This window comes from Camelus bactrianus, chromosome 4, assembly GCF_048773025.1.
Source record: "Camelus bactrianus isolate YW-2024 breed Bactrian camel chromosome 4, ASM4877302v1, whole genome shotgun sequence".
NCBI lineage: Eukaryota > Metazoa > Chordata > Mammalia > Artiodactyla > Camelidae > Camelus > Camelus bactrianus.
In genome coordinates this window covers 62,431,131-62,449,156 of record NC_133542.1, presented here as the reverse complement: position 1 = coordinate 62,449,156, position 18,026 = coordinate 62,431,131, and the positions used below count along the sequence as shown (strand labels likewise).

Genomic DNA, 18,026 nt, shown 5'->3' with positions numbered 1-18,026 from the left:
CAAATGGATTCAGTGTGTGACGGTGCCGAGCATCATGTGCAGCTGTCAGAAGAGCACGAGGGGGATTCGGAACTTGCTGTTTCTGCTTCTGGGCTCTCCAGCCCCTGAGACCAGGGCATCAGCTTTGGTTTTCTAGCCAAGCTGCCTGCACAGTACTTGGAGTCAGAGCCCCATGGGAACGTCACCATGGTTGCCTGGGGTCCGGGGCCTCTTTCTGCCTCATGTGAATCTTTCCCTTTCCAGGACATTAGGCTGAGGGGATGAAACAGCAAATCGGTGGAATTTTTCCCCCCATAACAAAATCATAAAGGATTAAGTGGATGAACAACCCGGGCACAGAGACGGTTCTGCTCTCCTTTCTTCCATGATGGCCTGTCAGTCATACTAGAAAGGAGGAAACAGCTTTCAGAGACTGTGTGGAAGCGGATTTGATCTTTCTCCTTGAGTGCAAACCAGGCCTCTTGGAGGACAGATCCAGAGATACTTCTAGGGCATAGAGTGGATTTTCCTGATGTCAGTCGTGTGAGGACATGTATGAGGGCTTGGGGACGTCCTTAGGCTGGATGTACCCCTGTCTGTAGGTATGTACATGCCTGAGCACATATGTGAATTTTTACCCATGAATGCACCATCTGCACCTGTGTGTAAAGATACCAGGGCGCATAGAAGTGAGTCTGGACATGCAGTATGGAGCATGCGTGGCAGTGTATAAAGGGGGTGAATCAGGTGAACACAGGGTGAGAGAGTACACGTGTGAAGGCCCTGCATATGCCTGTGGTTGCTGCATTGTCAGAGTGTCCACATATGTATGTGTATATGTACATGGAGTTACCTGTTTATGTGTGTCAGGGAATGCACAGCTGTGCGTGCATGCATGGCTACTCACGATGCTAATATAAGGGAGGGAGCAGTTTTGCAGAAGGTACCCATGAATCTGCACGCAGCCCCACGTTTTCTGTAGCACTGGTGTCTGTATCATACATAAATGCATCGATTGGTGTATTTATGCATAAGCATGAGAACATGACTGTGTGTGAACACATGTGTTTGTGTGTGCAAGGAGATGTGGAAGCACACAGCTGCAGACATTCACAAGGAGGTGCACATGTCCGTGAGCACGCTTGTGCTTTGGGAGTACAGACATGACTGTATGCTCACCTGGCTGGGAATCTCTGCAGGTACTTTGAGGTTGTGCAGACTTGACTTCCTGCGTACCTCTGACTCCCCTGGGCTGAGCCCCTTATATATTCTCTAGAGATGATTTGTCTAACTTTGTCCTCACTCCCAGTGTCAGCACACTGCCTGGTCTCCCCGCAACCCCCTGCCCCATGATAGGCACACCTGCCCATCACAAGGGCGTCTGGTAGCACATTTCTTTCTAGTGTATTGCACATCACTCTGTGGACAGGAACCTGGGTGGTGGTGATGGTGGTAGGAGCTAAGCCACCAAGTGGTCATTAAAGAGCCATAGTCATAAAAGATGAAAACCCTGTCGTATAGGTGTATGGGATGAGTGCCTGGGTCACCCAGAGATGGGCCCCTCTGCCCCCAGTTTCCATTTGTAATTAACGTGTGATAGAACTGACCCAGGTGGGTGAGGTTCCCCCGTGCACACCGTGGAGCGGGAGACACAGTTCTCTGTGTTCTCTGATAGCATGACAGTTTCCATTAAGACAGAGAAGAGGGTCCAAGCCCCTTTTCCACTAACAACATTCTCTGGTAAATCCTCTGCACAACTTCTGAGGATTGTGTGGGTGCTCCCGTTTTACAGGGGAGAAAAGTGAGATTCAGAAAGGGTTGCAGGTCAGTGGTGGAGCCAGGCCACCACTTGGAATCTGGCAGATAGAGTACTTGTCTCTCCTTGAGGTCAAGATTCTGGATTCTTGCTGACACAATTCCCCCATTTGCTGTGTAATCTGAGACATCTCCCTGGCTTCTCTGAGTTTCATTTCTGAGTAGAGACTCAGGGAAATGATGCTCAAAGCTCCAGCAAAGGGCATAGTGCTGTGGTAGCTGCATTAGCGAGTTGGTTCAGTTCAAGTTTGCTGTCTGTGGTTCCAAAAGTGGAGCCAGCATGTGGGGTGAGGGTAGGGGAGCTGTGACAATCCAGAGATCGTGATTACTAGTCCCACACCCAGATGATGTTCTTGGTTATAACCTCATTGCCCTGAAGGGGTAATTGGACAGACCTGATATGTAGTCTCCAGAAATTTACAAAGACAGGTCCTGGAGCTTCAGAACAAGCAATTCCAAACCTCTGTATTGAGTGGCGTAAAAGCAACCTATTTGTGAGCACAGAAGAGATGGTGGGAGCAGCACACCCTGTTACAAACCTTATTGAGCAAATGCTGGTGCCAGGCTTTGTGCTGCCACATTATCTCAGCACCACATACTTGTGGGTTTATTATTGTTTGTAAACCTTCAGGATGTTGGGAGGATGAAATAAAACATAGAACAGACTTTGTACATCATAAGCACTTAGTAAGTGTCAATCATTCTATTCTTTTAGATTAAGTGGCTACATTATAGCAGGCACTGTTCTAGGCACTGGGATACAGAGATGAGTAAGACAGCTCATTCAGTGCCTTCCTGGTACTTACACTTCAGTGTTTATTATGATATTATTCTCCCCAGTTTATATGAGGAAAATGAGACCTTGAGAAGTGAAGTGACTTCTAACCTTGCTAAGTTAGAAGCAAGGTTACTTAACTAATAAATTGAGGGGCAGAGGTGGGAACCCATGTGGCTGGTTTCAGAGACCAACTTCTGACCCTGTGCTGAATTAGGGAGCTGGAGTATTAATGCATAGGAAGGAAATTTAGCCTGTCTCATTGAGCCTGTTGGTTTCAGTTTTCCAGACATCTTCCATGACTTTGAATAGTATTAATCATTAACTATGAACTTGGCACAGACAATGCTTTATTCAAAGCATCTTCTTATGAATTTCTCCCTTTGCTTCTTCCAGTCATCTAGTGAAGGAGTTCGGGGGGGGTGGGATCAGTGCTTCCATCTGACAGATGAGAAGACTGAGGACTCCCCTAGGATCACAGAGCCAATAGAGTGGAATTCGTCTTTTCTGACTGGTAGCCTGGCAATAGGGGAGCCACATTCCATCATTTCACTGGGGAGTCTGGAATTTAAATCAAATAAAAAGGTGTCCAGCGACGGTCACAGGAGTCCAGGGCCTGACCCTGTTGGAGAAGACCATGATTTGCCATCATTCAGGCGCTCACTGTTTTGGTCCGGAGGGACATCATTCGGCCTGAGCCTTTTTCTCCTTCTCCTCTGACACAGTCAGAAAATCTGGAGGGCCCCTCTCTCCTCCCCACACCCAGCCTGGCTTCCTCTCATCGTCCCTTCCCTGGCACAGGACAGCATCTGTGGAGGGTTTAAATTGGACTGAATGGTGTGGAATTGCAAGTCAAAAGGGTCCTGTAATCATTCCGCCGATGGCCCCAGGCTCTGTGCTCTGCCGTGTTATAAATAAGAGTAATGGAGTAAAGGCTGAATTACAATCAAGGCTGCTATGAACACACCGAACAGGCACGGGGCTTATTTAAGAAATATAGAGGCAGATTATGCTCCCAAAGCTGTGCTGTCGGAGCCAATCAATACCCGTTCACTCTCTCAAATCAGGGCCCCGGAGATTTTGATTAGGAGGAGGAGGGGCTGGGGGGATGCAGCAGGATCCTGAGTGCCAGGAAGTTTTCAGAATCCATTTGTTCTGTTCTGCGCATGCCTGCTGAGCACCTACTCTGAGCGAGGTCTTAGGGAGATAAGCAACAAGGGGGTCGGGGCTTAGTTTTAAGAAGCTCTGAGACTTGGGGAGCAGAGGGTAGGTGAGGTATGAAATAACTAGAGCGAGGATTACAGTACAGTGTGATAAACACAGCAGGGAAAGGAAGCCAAGAGCAGGGGCCCCCACCCAGCTCTGAAAGGAGGGAGGCTTCACCAGGAGAAGACATCTGAGTTGTTCTTCCAGTTAGTTATGGCTGTGTAACAAGCACTCCTAAAATCTTTGTGGCTTCAAGCAGTTTTTTAACTCATAGTTTTATGGGCTGTCATTTAGGCTGAGTTTAGGTGGACAGTTCTGCTGGTCTTGGCAAACCTTTGGGGGTCTCACACATGTTCTTGGGGTCAGCTGGCAGTTTTGCTGGGACCTGGATCACCCAGAATGGGTTCAACAGGTTCTGTCTGGGGCATTATGGGCGAATGGGCCGTGTTTCTCTCATCATCCAGCAGGCTAGCCTGGGCTTCTTCCCATGACAATTTTAGGATTTTCAAGAGCAGCAGGAGAAAGCAAGCCAGGTACACACTTTTCAAGTCCCTGCATGTGTCATCTTTGGCATTGCCCCTTTGGCCCTGCAGCCAACTCTGATTCAAGGGGAGGAGAAGTAGACTCACCTCTTGATGGGAGAAAGGGGGTGGTCTGCAGTGTCACGTTACAGTGGTGTAGAGGTAAGGAGGAAAGGAATTGTTGATTGTTCAGTTTACTTACAGCTGAGCTCTGACCGTTAGGCAGACAAAAACCAGTGAGAAGAACAGCCTAGGGAGAGAGAATGGTGTGAACAAGAGCATGGAGATATATGTTTCCAACAGCAGGGGGACAGTGAGGAAATGAACAACTGGAGACACAGTCAAGGCACAGGACAGTCACTCGTCATGATTTGACCATCAAATGCTGTAGGATCCAGGTTGGTGTTGGTTTGATAGAGGCTGTGGGGGCTGTTGGGTGGGATGGGAGTGAGGGTGGGAGACAGGTGGACCCATATGGTCTTAGGCTAAGAGACTTTCACCTGGTTCCTTCCACGTCTGGGTCTCAGTCTCTCTAAGTACCTTCTGCACCCCCTGTGCCTCAATATTCCCATCTGTGAATTGGAACAGGGAGTCTTGCCCTCTTTGACCTCTATTTTAATCTTCTATCAGCCTATATTTGTCAAGCACCTGCTATTGCAAAATATGCTGAGCTGCCAAGAGGGAATCATAGGAGATAATAGTGATTCCTGGCCCAGAAGAATCTCATGATCTAGCAAAGGAAATGAGAATGATGGGCAGGTGAGGTTAGTGAACCAGGGAAGGGAGTAGAAACCTGGCAGAGGAGTTTAGAGCTCAGAGGAGGGAGAGGGCTTTTTGGGCAGGGCTCTTTAGAGGGGTCACTCCAGCTGGGTTCTGAAGGGTGGGTAATGTCTGTGTGCAGAAGAAGCGATTAGGGCATCCCAGGCAGGAGGCACAGCATGAAAAAAGCCTGGGAGGCCGGGATGCGCTGGGGTCCAGTGGACTTTGGCTTGGAGTATGTAGGCACTGGGTTTAGTCCAGTGTCAGCACTGGGATGAATCCATGATGTAAAGGTATTCCTCCTGGTCCAGCCCCTCCTGCCTTGCTGCACATAGCTGGTGGAGTCAGTGGAAAGCACGTTCACTTTCATCTTCGTTCCTCTGTTCAGTTGCTGGATTTTAAGGTGTCATTTTTCCTCCCTCACCCACCGCACTGCACAGTGCCACGCTTTCCTGACTCATCACATTTTTGTGACCTGTCAGGTTGGAATCCAGGCATGTGGCACTCACATGCAGAACCCTGTGGGTTGAAGTGAGGATGCTGGGGATTGACAAGTCAGACTCAGCAACAGAGACATAAGGAGCCATCCTGGTAACATCTTCAGGAGGGGCTGAGGGAGCCCTGGAGTTATAAGGGAATTCTATACCCTCCCTTCTTGCTGCAACATCCTTTTAGGTGTCAGGGAGGTTCTGCCTCTCACCTCTTCCAATGCCTCTGTAAATTTGTGTCTCTAGCCCTGCTATAATCCTTGAAGAGCCCTGGATTATAAGGCTGTGTGATTTAGGGCAAGTTGCTACCCTTCTCTGGTCCTTATTTCCCCAGTCAGTAAAATGGTAGATTAGATCATTGATCGCTATCCCTTTGCCCTCTTTTTCTGTCGTGATTTTCCATGATTCCAGGTCATAGCCAATAGGAATGACTTAAAAAGGGTGGAGGGCACTAGGCACCAGACAGAAAGGTCTTGAAGACTTTCCAAGTGGAATGGGAAGTTTGATCTCTGTGACCTCTGCCTCCTTTCTTTTCTCTATTTGCTACTGTATCATCCTCCGTGGCTCTCAAAACAACCTGATTCTTCTTACCGTGACAGTGGTGAGACAGAGAAAGAGTGAAGAGAGGGTAGACAGCTGACAGGGAACATGTATATGCTAAAAGTGGTGTTGGCTCCTTCCGAAGCTTTATCTCCCTTAATTCCCACACAATCTTAAGAGATTGCTTTTATGATTCCCATTTTCCGTGTGAGGCAAGTGAAGCTTAGAGAGGTGAACTGAACTGGGTAAATGTCGCCCAGTGAAATACAGGAAGGAGTAAAGTGGTCTTAATATGTCACTCACCTTAAGATAGAGTGCTTCATTATCCTCCCTCCCAGGAGAGATTTGTATCTTAAAAACAGAGGGCGCCATCACTTCACCCTAGCAAATGTCTTTCTAAGATGGAATGTGGAGACAGAGCATCTGACTCAGCCCCGGGGGATGCCAGCCCTGGTACTTTAATTATACCCCCAGTGTGGACTTGATCCCTCAATTTTTTAACTCAAATGTGCCAACTCCTTTTCTCAGCCCAAATTCGGGGAACACTGGATTTGGAATCAGGAAACTAGAGCTTAAATTCATGCTCTGCCACTTACTAGATGGAAGACCTTGGGAAAGTCCAGTCACCCTTTGCGGCTCAGATACTTCAGGTGAAATATGGGTCTGCTCCTAGCGACCTTGTCTGTGTGGGTTTCCCGTGAGGACCACCGAGACAGTGGATGAAAGCTCCTAGCTTAGTGCCTGGCTCATGAGTAGAAGTTGGTGAATGTTAATTCCTGTCCTCATTCTTCATCAGTTTGCAATGTTGTGGAATGGGGGAGGGGCAGGGAGAAAAACTCATTGACTGTCTGGATGTAATTTTTTTTAATAAAGGAAAAATAAGAAAACAGCAAACACACAAAGGAACCAAGGGTGCATAGCGAAAGCTAAATGACAAAGAAAGAGCAGGCGAAGAAAATGCAGCAAGGAGGGAGGGAAATGGTTCAGGAGAGAATAACTAGGGGTAATGAGAATCAATTCCATCAACCCTCCATCTATTTCCAAATCTAATCTGAAACGATATGTTTTTCTCCCTTGCCAATATCTCTTAATTTTTCTCTTCTCCTCCCTTATTTAACCGGGTATAACTGTATTATTTATCTCCACCGAGTGGCTGGGGAAAACAGCCTTGTGTAAAAGACGCAGTTCCCAAAGGAGGTGCGACTGGGCAGATTGGAGGCAAAGGCAGAGATGAGCTCTGACAGATAGGGGTGGGGAAGGAGGGGCTCTGAGGCTCTCCTGGGACTTTCTTCTCCAACTGCTACTGCAGGGCCTGGCTGTGTCACAGCCCCTGCTATCTCTCCACTATCTGTCCCCACCCCCACACCGTCAGGCAACCTCCCAAACCTAGCATCCCAGTGATGCCATCCTGATGCGGTGATGGAACCTGGCCTGACGTCAGGATCTTGCGGACCTATGAAACGTCCAGATCATACACTCTGCCTACTGGCTTCTCCAGGACCCTGATAAACCAGGAGCATTGACTCACCCTTCGGGCGTGTTCTTGTAACATCATGTGCCATTGGTTTTCCCTTTTCTGCTCTCCTAGATTGTGATTGACTCGAGGGCTGGAAACTTATAAAATGTGTATCGAGTGGTGCATTTATTCAACAAGTATTTATTGGACACCTACTGCATGCTAATCCCTGGGGAGAGCAATTACCTAGAGAAACACAGTTGTCTGCTATGAGTGAATGAATGAATGATGAAGTGGGTGAATGAATAAGGAGACTGAAGCAAGAGGAAACGGTGCTGCTGCTGTCGCTAAGTGGGAACTGAGGAAAATGCAGACTGGAACGGAGTATCTGTCAGGGCAGCAGTCGAATTCACCTTTTCATCCAATCTATCCACAAGACCTATCTCTGTGCCAGGCACATGTTAGACAGTCTATCTAACTGTAAATAGATAGATAAATATCTACGGTAAAGTGCATTGCTGAGCAATGGTAATCACAATTGCATTTGCTTTCAGGACAAATTGTGGGACTTTGCAGATTTCTAAGCACATTGCTAGGGGTGGCCTTATGTTCTCTCAGCACTGAATGTGATATAAGTATGACCAACCCCTCCCCACACACACATACTTTACAAATAAATAAAGAAAATCATAGAAGCTTTGTTACTTGTCCTCAGGTAAACTAGCCAGCTGGTGCAGAGGTAACACACAAACCTAAGCTTCCAACTCCAAAGTCAGTGTTCCTTTCACTAACCCAGGCTGTGTGGTTATTGATGAGGTCAGAAAGAGGGGGATATATCCACCCACCCATTCATCTGTCCATCTATCCATCTGTGTTTCCATCCATTCATCCTCCTGCCCACCCATACATCCACCTGTTCATCCATCCATCTATCCATCCATTTACCCATCCACCTTTTTATTTTAATTTATAGCATTTGGAGAGCTTCATTAGCCTCTGAACTAGGATTTGGTCTGATTTCATGAAGGAATCCCAAGTGGGACCTGACATTTTTTTATTCTGCTATATTGTCCATAGATAGAGTGTGGTAACTCCCTTTTTACTTTCCTCTCTACAGAATGTTATATTGGTCTCCCTGTATTTTCTCTGCAATGATGAGCTTCTGTATTTTCTGCTGGCATGCACCCAATGCACCCCTCTGAACATTTGCATCCTTTCTGCCTTCTTGCCTTTGTATCACTCCTCTATCTGAAATGCCCTCTGCCACATGGCCACCTGTTGAAATTCTGCCCATCCTTTAAGACTCCTCTATGAATACCTTCTAGATCCAGCCAGAAGTTATCTCCTCTGCTTTAACCTTCCTGCTTTGATTTATAACTACTTACAGCATGCTTTTTCTCTCTTCCTTGGACTGAGCTCCTGAGGATAGAGTTCCTCAATGCCAGATCTCAGAAAAAGTTGATTGACTAACGGAATTTTAAAGTGAGCACGTATTTGCATCTGCTACAGAGGCAATATATATTCAATGTAGCAAACGTAGAGAAAAATGAATCAGAGCATGATTAAAATCACCTCCGATCCCCCCTTTCTTGCTGTTCCAGTGCATTTATTTCCAGCTGTATATACACATACTTATGTCTAAACAGAATCATGAGACTGTGTATTTTCTATATAAACTTCCTCTCCCTCTCCAGAGAATGCAAGCTCCTTGAAAGTTAGAGTTCTATCCTTCTCTTCATTTGCATTCTCCAGGGCGCTGAAACTTGAGCCAGATGTTGAACACATTTCTGCAGAGTAGTTATATAGGCATCAAGTCATCACTGGCGTCCTGAGTTGCCATCTCTTCTCTCTGTCTTTTGGGGATGTCCATCTGAATTCAGATGTGAGAACAGCTCAATTCAGCTCACCAAACATTTATAGAACCCTCTACTCAGTATTTGGCCACTGTCTCAAGGCATGAGGGTACACAAAGGGCTATGAGGGGTTCCTTCCCTAGAACCCAGAGAGAGAAGTCAGTTGTATAAACAGATCTTTTTAACATAAATAAATACCGTGTTAAAATAGGATGCTATCACAGTGTGTATGAAGTAATATGTAATGGATGGAACTGTGGAATGCTTACTGAGGATCAAGATTTAATGCTAAAAGCTAATTTATTTGTATTATCTCATTCTCACAACAACCCTACAAAGCAGGTGCTATTAATAATATCCTCATTTGATAGATGGGGAAACTGAGGCATGAAGAAACTGAAAAGCTTTTCCAGAGACACAATGCTTGAACACGAGGGAGCTGGGATTCAAAATTAAGCAGTTGGTCTCCACAGTCTGTGATCCTATATGGCATGCGATATTTCCTCTTCATGGGAGCGTAAAGAGAAGGTAATATGGGGGTCAGGGGAGTCTTCCAGAGCAAGGAATGGAGGTCAGTAGGAAAGGTTATTCCAAACTCTGAAAAAAAAATCTTTGAAGACATTGAATTAGGAAACAGCATAGTGTATGTGGAAGATCACATAACTATTTGATCGGATTTCACATATAAGTGCAAAGAAAGGAGTGAAAAGAGGAAAAGCCAGGGGAGAGAGGCAGGTGCTGTGTTGGTAAAAAGAGGTTTTCTCCTGAGGGGAATCAAGAGACATTGAAAAGTCTTCAGTGAAGGAGTGACATGAGCATGTTAACAAGTTAGAAATTTAATCCTGGGAGTCATTTGAAGGGTGGCTGGAAGGAAGGGAGCCCGGGGACAAGGATACCTGTTGGGCTACTAGATAGTCTCCATTTGCTCCTGGAGATTCACTCTCCATCCTTTCCCCCCGCCTGCTGTGTTCCTTGGAAGGCTGACCTGCATGGTTTGCTTTGCTGGGGCACCCTGGAGTGTCAGGGGTTGGCCCATGTTAGGTACCTCCAAGAGATTAGCAGGTAGAAGGGGAGTGAGGTTGGAGCACTTACCCCACCATCTCCATGCTGGGTCATGCCTGTCGGTAGCTGGGTGATTCTACTGGATTATACTGCCCGAAGGCCACAGCTACTGTCTGACAGCCCTTTCTTAAGGCTGTGGCTCTTTCAGGGTGTTGGAACCTCCCTCCCCTTGCCTCTTCAGGCCCAGCAGCTGCATGCTGTTGCTAGCTTTGGGGTGCTTCATCATTGGTTTGCCTGTGATGATTAATTTCCTGTGTTAACTTGACTGGGCTAAGGGATTTCCAGAGAATCGGTAAAATATTACTTCTGAATGTATCTGTGAGGGTGTTTTCTGGAAGAGATTATCATTTGAGTGGGTTAACTAAGTAAAGGAGGAAGGCCTTCATCAATGCAGGCGGGCATCATCCAATCCTTCTAGAGCCTGAATAGAACCAAAAGGTGGAGGAAGGGTGGATTTGCTCTCTACTTGAGCTGGAACATCCATCCTTTCCTGTCCTCTGACATTAGTCCTCTTGGTCCTCAGGCCTTTGGACTCAGATTGAGACTTATACCGTTGGCTCCCCTGTTTCTCAGGCCTTTGGGTTTGGACTAGAACCACGCCACTGGCTCTCCTGAGCCTGCAGCTTGAAGATGGCAAACTGTGGGACTTCTTACCCTCTATAACCATGTGAGCCAGTCTCTCATAATGTCTCTTTCTATGTGTCTGTATATGCTCTGTTGCTTCTGCTTCTCTGAGAACCCTGAGACACTTCCAAAGCCTTTGTAGGTGGTCCTGTAACTACACACTTCTCAGTAACCTTACTGAGTGTATCTTCTCTTTTCTGATGATGGCACAGAGCCATCTGAAGCAGTCCACAAGGAAGATGATGAAGGTGTGCATTAAGGCCACCACTGTAGAGATGACAGTGTAGAGACGGACATTGTAGCAATGACAATGAGGGGTACGTATTTGAGATCTATTTCCGAAGCCCACTCAGCAAGACTTGCTGCTTAGAGGTAACCACCCATGGAGGCTGAACAGCTAATGGCAGGCGTACTTGAAGTCAGCGTCACCACCTTTCCCAGCTCTTTCTGCCTGGGCAGTGAGTTCATCTCACATAATGTCTGCTTTACCCCCGGTGAGGCAAAGGCCATTTGCAAACTCATCTGAAGCGCTCTCAGGCCTTCTGTGAATAATGTGCCGGAGGGTCAGCTGGTGCTGTGGAATCTGAAGACGGGTTAGTTAGCCACTTGGGAGATGTTACCAAGATGGCTGGTGATCAGAAGAGCTGCTTATTTTCATAATGACCTTCAGGAATTAAATAAAAATACAATGAGTGCCATAGATTAGGAAGAACAAGCCAATTAAAACCGCAACACGCCTCTGGGATTTTTTATTTCTTTTCCAGGAGGCTGAAAGGCATCTGTGGCTGCTGAGGCAGGATAGAGGTCTTCCCAGAATCACTGATGAAGGCTGATCCTCTTGCTTGGCTTTAGCGGTCAGTGGAGGGGATTTGAGCCTATTGAATATTTCACGAGTTGCAGCCCAAATGGGGAGAACAGTGAAAGGTGAAAGGCAATTCCTGTGTTTCTTTATGATTCCAATATAAAACTAAGCTCTTTGGGGTGGGAGGGAGGCAAGCGCTGGAGCCAGTCTACTGCCGGAAGGCATGGCACACCAATTCTCCCACTTTAATATCTGCTGTTTCATTTTATATTCATCATGTCAGCATAATCTGCCTTTATGGGAATCATCTTGGTTTCCGACCAAATGCGTTTAGTCCCCCTTTTGCTTTAAGTTTGATTGTAATGTGACTTGAAGACTTCAATGAAATGTTTATATGGAGGGACTAAGGGAAGAGAAAAGGGAAAATGCATTTGGAAAATCAATCAGCAGGGAATTTCAAGAACTAGCCTTGGTTATGCTACTATTTCTTCGACCTGTTTTTTAATGGACACAGGACCAGTTCTCGGATCAAGTCTACCCCGCCGATACCCTACTACATGCTGAATAAAGTTTACTCTGTTGCCAAACATTAAGAGCCCTTAACTCAGGGTCTGAACTACATTTGCAACCTGATGTTCTGCTGCACTCCCACTTGTACTGTGGCTTCACTGCCCTGAGATACCCAGCAACCCAGCCCATCTCTTGCGTCTTTCTGTCCTCTCAGGACTAATGAGATGTCCAACCTCGGCAATGCTCATTTCCCATGTTTTTGGAGTTGTTCTTGATCTTGAAGCTAGGAGAGTCCTGTCCCACTTTCAAGTTCCCAATAGACCTTTGCTTTTTCTTTAATTCCCTAGCAAGCCTTAACAGTACCCTCATCATCTTATTATGAATATGTGTAAGTACATGTGTGTATGAGTGCGTATGTGTATGTATGTGTATTCATCAGCAGCGACGCAGTAATTTTTTTATTGAGCACTTATATGTGCCGAAGGACTTGCAATGTGGCAGGAGATAAGACATATGAGGTCCCTGGAGAGACAGGCATTAAACACATGCTCAAGAAAATACACAAGGCAAATTTCTAATAGTTTAAGTCCCATAGAAAGTGTTTGTAAAGGTGACACGGTAAAGAATGGATGTGTGTGGAGAGGAGCACTTTAGTTTTATTTTTACTTATTTATTTTTTATTGAAGTACTGTCAGTTACAATGTGTCAGTTTCTGGGGTACAGCACAATGTTCCAGTCATGCATTTACACATGTATTCGTGGAGGAGCACTTTAGATCAGAGTGGCACAGCCTCTCTGAGCAGGCGTTGATCAGAGAGACAAAGGCTGAGAAGAAGCCAGCTTGCAAGCTTTGGGTGGAGAGTTCCAGAGAGACTGGACAGAAAGTCCCTGTGCGCTGAGACAAGCGAAAGTCTGGCCTGTGTGAGGAACAGTTGTGAGCCCCACAGAGCTCGGGCACATGATGCGGGGATGATGTAGGAGGTGGGTCAGGAAAGTGCACAGTGTCCTGCGTCACATTAAATGGAGAGTGTGCACATGTGTGGGCAGTTACATGGGGCAGGAGTAGAATTTCTGCTATTCAAGGACCATGAGCTTCCTGAAGGCAAAGCTCCATATTCCAGGCTACTAAGCTACCTGCCATTGACTAGGTCCTCACTGTGTGCTGAATGACTGAACAAAGAATAAATGAATGAATGACCAACACCTACTTCCACTAAGGCGATTTTCCCTGTGCGGTTTTGTGCCCCTTCTCCCCTCCCTGACAACGTTTTTCTTTCTTTGTAATAGAGTAAGTCCGGAGCTGCTCTCTGTGATTCAATATTTACTGTGTTTCACACACTGTTACTATCATTTAACGTTTACTGTCTGCTGACGGTGCACTCATCACCGTAGCAAACGAAGAGCTCAGTCTAGTTTTGGTCCATGGGCTAATTTAGTCAAGGAAAAGGAGATGTGAGAGCAACTGGACTAGTAGAAATTATGTGGACTGGAAATCCACTGGGTCCAGCTGGGTACCAATTCACCAGTGACCTTAAGCAAGTGACTGACCCTCCATGACCCTCTTTTCTAATCTGAATATGGGATGGCAAGCTTCTTTAATGGGGGGGTTTCAGGCATGGGCTTGGAGAGTCCAGGAGTAAGGGGTGCAGATTTCAGCAGGCATTTCTCTGCTTACTCTGCCTCCTTCTATACCAGGCTGTGTGCGCCAGACGTGGCCTGGCTTGGGGCTCTCTGCTGGTGCCACCCCAGGGACTCTTAGCACAGTAAGTGGCTGCCCAGTAGGCAACACACAGATCCTCTTTCTTGAGCTGCTTAATGAGAAACAACCATTTCCAGAGGCAAATCCCAGCCCTGGGTTCCCTGGACATCTGGTTCTGGCTTTGATGCACTGAGAGAAAAATGAGCAAGGTACTGAGCAAGGCCATTTACCATAATGTCTTCACGTTGCCTTGGCCCAGCTGGCCGGCTGCCAGAGGAGTCGCCGCCAAGTCCTGGGATGCTGAGGCTGGGAGGTGGGGCGGTTAGGGCAGAGAAGATGCTGGGGAGAGACCTGCTTCAGGGACTGGGCACTTGGCCGGTCTCCTCCCCAAGGCCTCACAGTGAGCTCTGGGGGTCCTTTAGGGCCTAAGTTTTAGGAGCCAGTGCACTGTGATGATCCCAGCCCCCCCTCAACTCTTACTGTAGCAAGAGAAATCCAAGGAGGTTTCCACTTGGACCAATAACTTATTATGTTCCAGCCACTACATTTTTGCCTTGGAATGAGGTGGGAGGCTGTTGGTTTAGAGCAGAGGAGTGACATGCATGGGCTGATGCCATGGCAGGATTCCTTGGCTTCTGGTTGAGAACAGACAGAAGAGGCAAGGGTGGAAGAAAAGAGTCGAGTGAAGAAGCCCTTGCAGTAAGCTGAGAGGTAGAGGGAGACACGGCGTCTTCGCCCTGGTGGTTACAACAGAGGAGCTGAGAAGAGTGGTGTTTCGGGCGGCTGTTGAAGGATTTTCTGATGGACTGGATGAGGAGTGGGAGAGAAAGCAAGCAATCAAGAATGTCTAAGGTGTTTTTCAGAGCAGCTGAAGGATGAATTAGATCCTGTCCCTATTAATAATATTAGTGATAATAAATATTAATAGCTAACTTTTTATAGCACTTATTAAGTGCCAGATGCTCTTCCCCTAAGGACTTTTGATTGTGAACTTGAAGGAGTTAGAATCTATCGAGAATGGACGATGTAAGAATAATTCAGTAGAATTTAGCTTGCTAATGTCATCTTCTCATCTCTTCAAGGTACCTTTTCACTCAGTGTCACCAGGTATGATGGGGGCTGCAGTGAGCATGGAGAGAACTGATTAGACAAAGAGTTCCAACTCGGCTTCCTTCAGTCCTCCTCAAGCTCACGTGTGTGCGTGTACACACGAGGCTTTTGGCAACTGTAGGAATACCGACTCTAGGTCAGTTCCATATCTTGGTCCAAAGGTCCAAGCCTCAGACGCTATTAAGGCTACTTGTCTATTGATGGATTGCCTCTGTCTCCTGGAGTAACTGTCACTTGAGGGAAGATCTGATAATTCTTCAAGAACCCCATCACTCTTCCTCTTTCTTCACAAGACACACTTACTGGCCTTGGCCTTCTAGGATATTTCCAGGGACACATCCCTTTCGTAGACAGCACTATGAAAAGATGATATGATCCTTGTGCACGAATGCTCTTCATACTGCACGCCATCATAAGTCTTACTTCGTAAGAAGCTGTTTTGGTATGATTATACTGAATGGAAGTACTGCTGAAGTGATCCTTATTATTATTTTTAAAGTATCTTCAGAGGGAAAAACAGCAGAGAGGTAAGAGTTAGGAACGTCAAGTCAGGTGATCTTACAATTGACTAGAAAGTCCTTACTTCCTGCTGGTTGTATGAGAACATTGGAGTGGGACAGTGGGTTTTTAAGTATTTTTTAAGCCGTGGAAACCTTTGTGCCAACACTGCCTTGCTTGAGAGTACAGTATGTATAATACAAGGGGGGAAAAAAGGAATTGCTCTGACTGACGCAGGAGAAGTGGCTCAGAACAACCGCTTGCCGGGCTCCTTTTCCCGGAAGGATGATCCTGAGGCAGCTCAGCTGGGCTGGGTGTTCTCTTGGGCCTTCCAGGCTCTGAGGTTCTGCATTTCTGCCACGAGCATGTCCACCCTGAACTCCCACTCCTCTCATAGGTGGCCTCCATTCACCTTCTTCTAGTTCCATGGCCTCAGAAGAACGTAAGCACTTCCACCTCTTGCTTAGTTCCATTTCAGTGGTGGAGTCCAATGAATTACCCAGTCATGTCTGGGGCTATCAGAAGGGCACCAGGCAGACCTGGGTTCAAATCCTGCCTCTGCCACTCTTGCTTGGGAATGATCTTGGCTGCAGTTGACTCATCTGTGAGTGGAAGTCATGATCTCTGGCTCATAGATTTGAGGTGGGAAAAGGCTTCCCAGTACAAGGTAAGTACCTTCTGAGCTCCTGAACATGTGTGACTCCTCTCCTCCGTGGGGCACCGAGGCCAGGCAGGCCGCTCACCCAGCGCCTTGGGTCTTGTCTTGCAGAGATGTCGGGCACGGCGGCGGACATCTCGCTGGTGCACTGGCGGCAGCAGTGGCTGGAGAATGGCACCTTGTACTTCCACGTCTCCATGAGCAGCTCTGGACAGCTGGCCCGGGCCACCGCCCCCACCCTCCAGGAGCCCTCAGAGATCGTAGAGGAGCAGATGCACATTCTCCACATTTCTGTGATGGTGAGTGAGGGGGGGAACTCAGTAGGGAGTTTGGGGGCGTGGTGGGGAGGGCTCCATGGAAAGACTGTGGAAGGAGGCGCAGGGGATTGCAGCAGGTGGAGGGGAAGGGCTGGCCGAGTGCAAGAGGTTAGAATGGTAAACGGAAGATCAGATGGATTCCGTGGTGTCACTTGGACTGACGCATACTCATCCATCATCTGTCAGCTGTGACAAACTAATTGTGCTACAGAGAAGAAAATAAAGGGTCTCCAACTCCTTGGCCTTTTGGCCGACGTCTCTGGGAATAGCTGTTTAACATCTGTCACGTGCTTGGCCGAGGGCTGAGGTTCAGTGCTCCCAAATACAACTGGCCTTTCCGAGGATGACTGAACAAACCAAACTGGAATGGGGCTGCCCTTTCCCGAACGCCCTTCACATGCCAGACGCAGCCTTCACGACGCCCCTGCCGTGCAGACAGCCCATGGTGGCCCCCGACGCTGGACTGGACGTGGCCAGCGCTACTGCACACGGAAGCCCCTTTGCACCCTCGCTGTATAGTTGTGAGCACTGAGTCAGAGGGGCAGACACGCTTCCCCAGGGTCGCGTAGCTAGGAGGAGGTGGAGCTGCTCTTGGGTATTTGAACCCGTCCGTGTCTGGCTACAAACACTGAACTCTGTCCTCTACACCCCGTTTCTCTCAGTGCAGGAATTTACTGACTGTCTACCACATGTCCGCACTATGCTGGGCGTGTTTGTGGGCATTTTTTCATTGCATTCTCACCAAGAAGTCTGGCCAGTCACCTTCATACTAGGGAGGATGTTATGGACACAGAGAGATGACATGACCTTCCATCTCTGTTGGTCCCATGATCTGGAACTCTCTGAGTCTGCTGCCTCCTCTCGGACAGTCATGTGTGAGAAACACTGGACCCCTTGCATCTGTGGATGACAGAGAAAGCTACAAGGGCGGGAATCCCTTCAACAGTAGTCTAAAATGTAGGTAGGCTCATATTAATGATTTATTTAAAAAGCAAAAAAAATTCACAATGCAGCTTGCACAGGGTCTCATGGGCTCAAGAAGAAATCGGATAATAGTTACAGCTGACATCCGTCTAGTGCCTTTTACTCCTTAGCCACTCTTACATTATTTTCTCCTTTAGCAGAGCTCTGCCAGATGTATGAGGGTAGGAAATGTTATTCCCAACCTTTGTGCGAGGAGGGTGCGGCTCAGAGAAGGGAAGGGATTGTCCTAAGGCTACTCAACAAAATAGCGCTATGACCCAGCGCGTCATTCCTTCCTCCCATTCAGTAGTTGACAGTATGTATCAGAGCCTACGGTGGAGCAGATCTTGGCTTTTGATCTCTGTTCTCCTGGTCCCTCTTCAACCTGCGC

At 47.3% G+C, this 18,026-nt stretch overlaps 1 protein-coding gene across 4 annotated transcripts in view; it reads left to right on the top strand.

The window, feature by feature from the left end:
• The window catches only part of ASTN2 (astrotactin 2), an 800,009-nt gene that overhangs the window by 99,725 nt on the left and 682,258 nt on the right, over positions 1-18,026 (top strand). For all 4 annotated transcript variants that reach the window (XM_074362105.1, XM_074362106.1, XM_074362104.1 and 1 more), the window contains exon 2: positions 16,467-16,654. In XM_074362105.1, the coding sequence (XP_074218206.1) occupies positions 16,467-16,654 (188 nt within the window). The remainder of the gene's footprint in view (positions 1-16,466; positions 16,655-18,026) is intronic.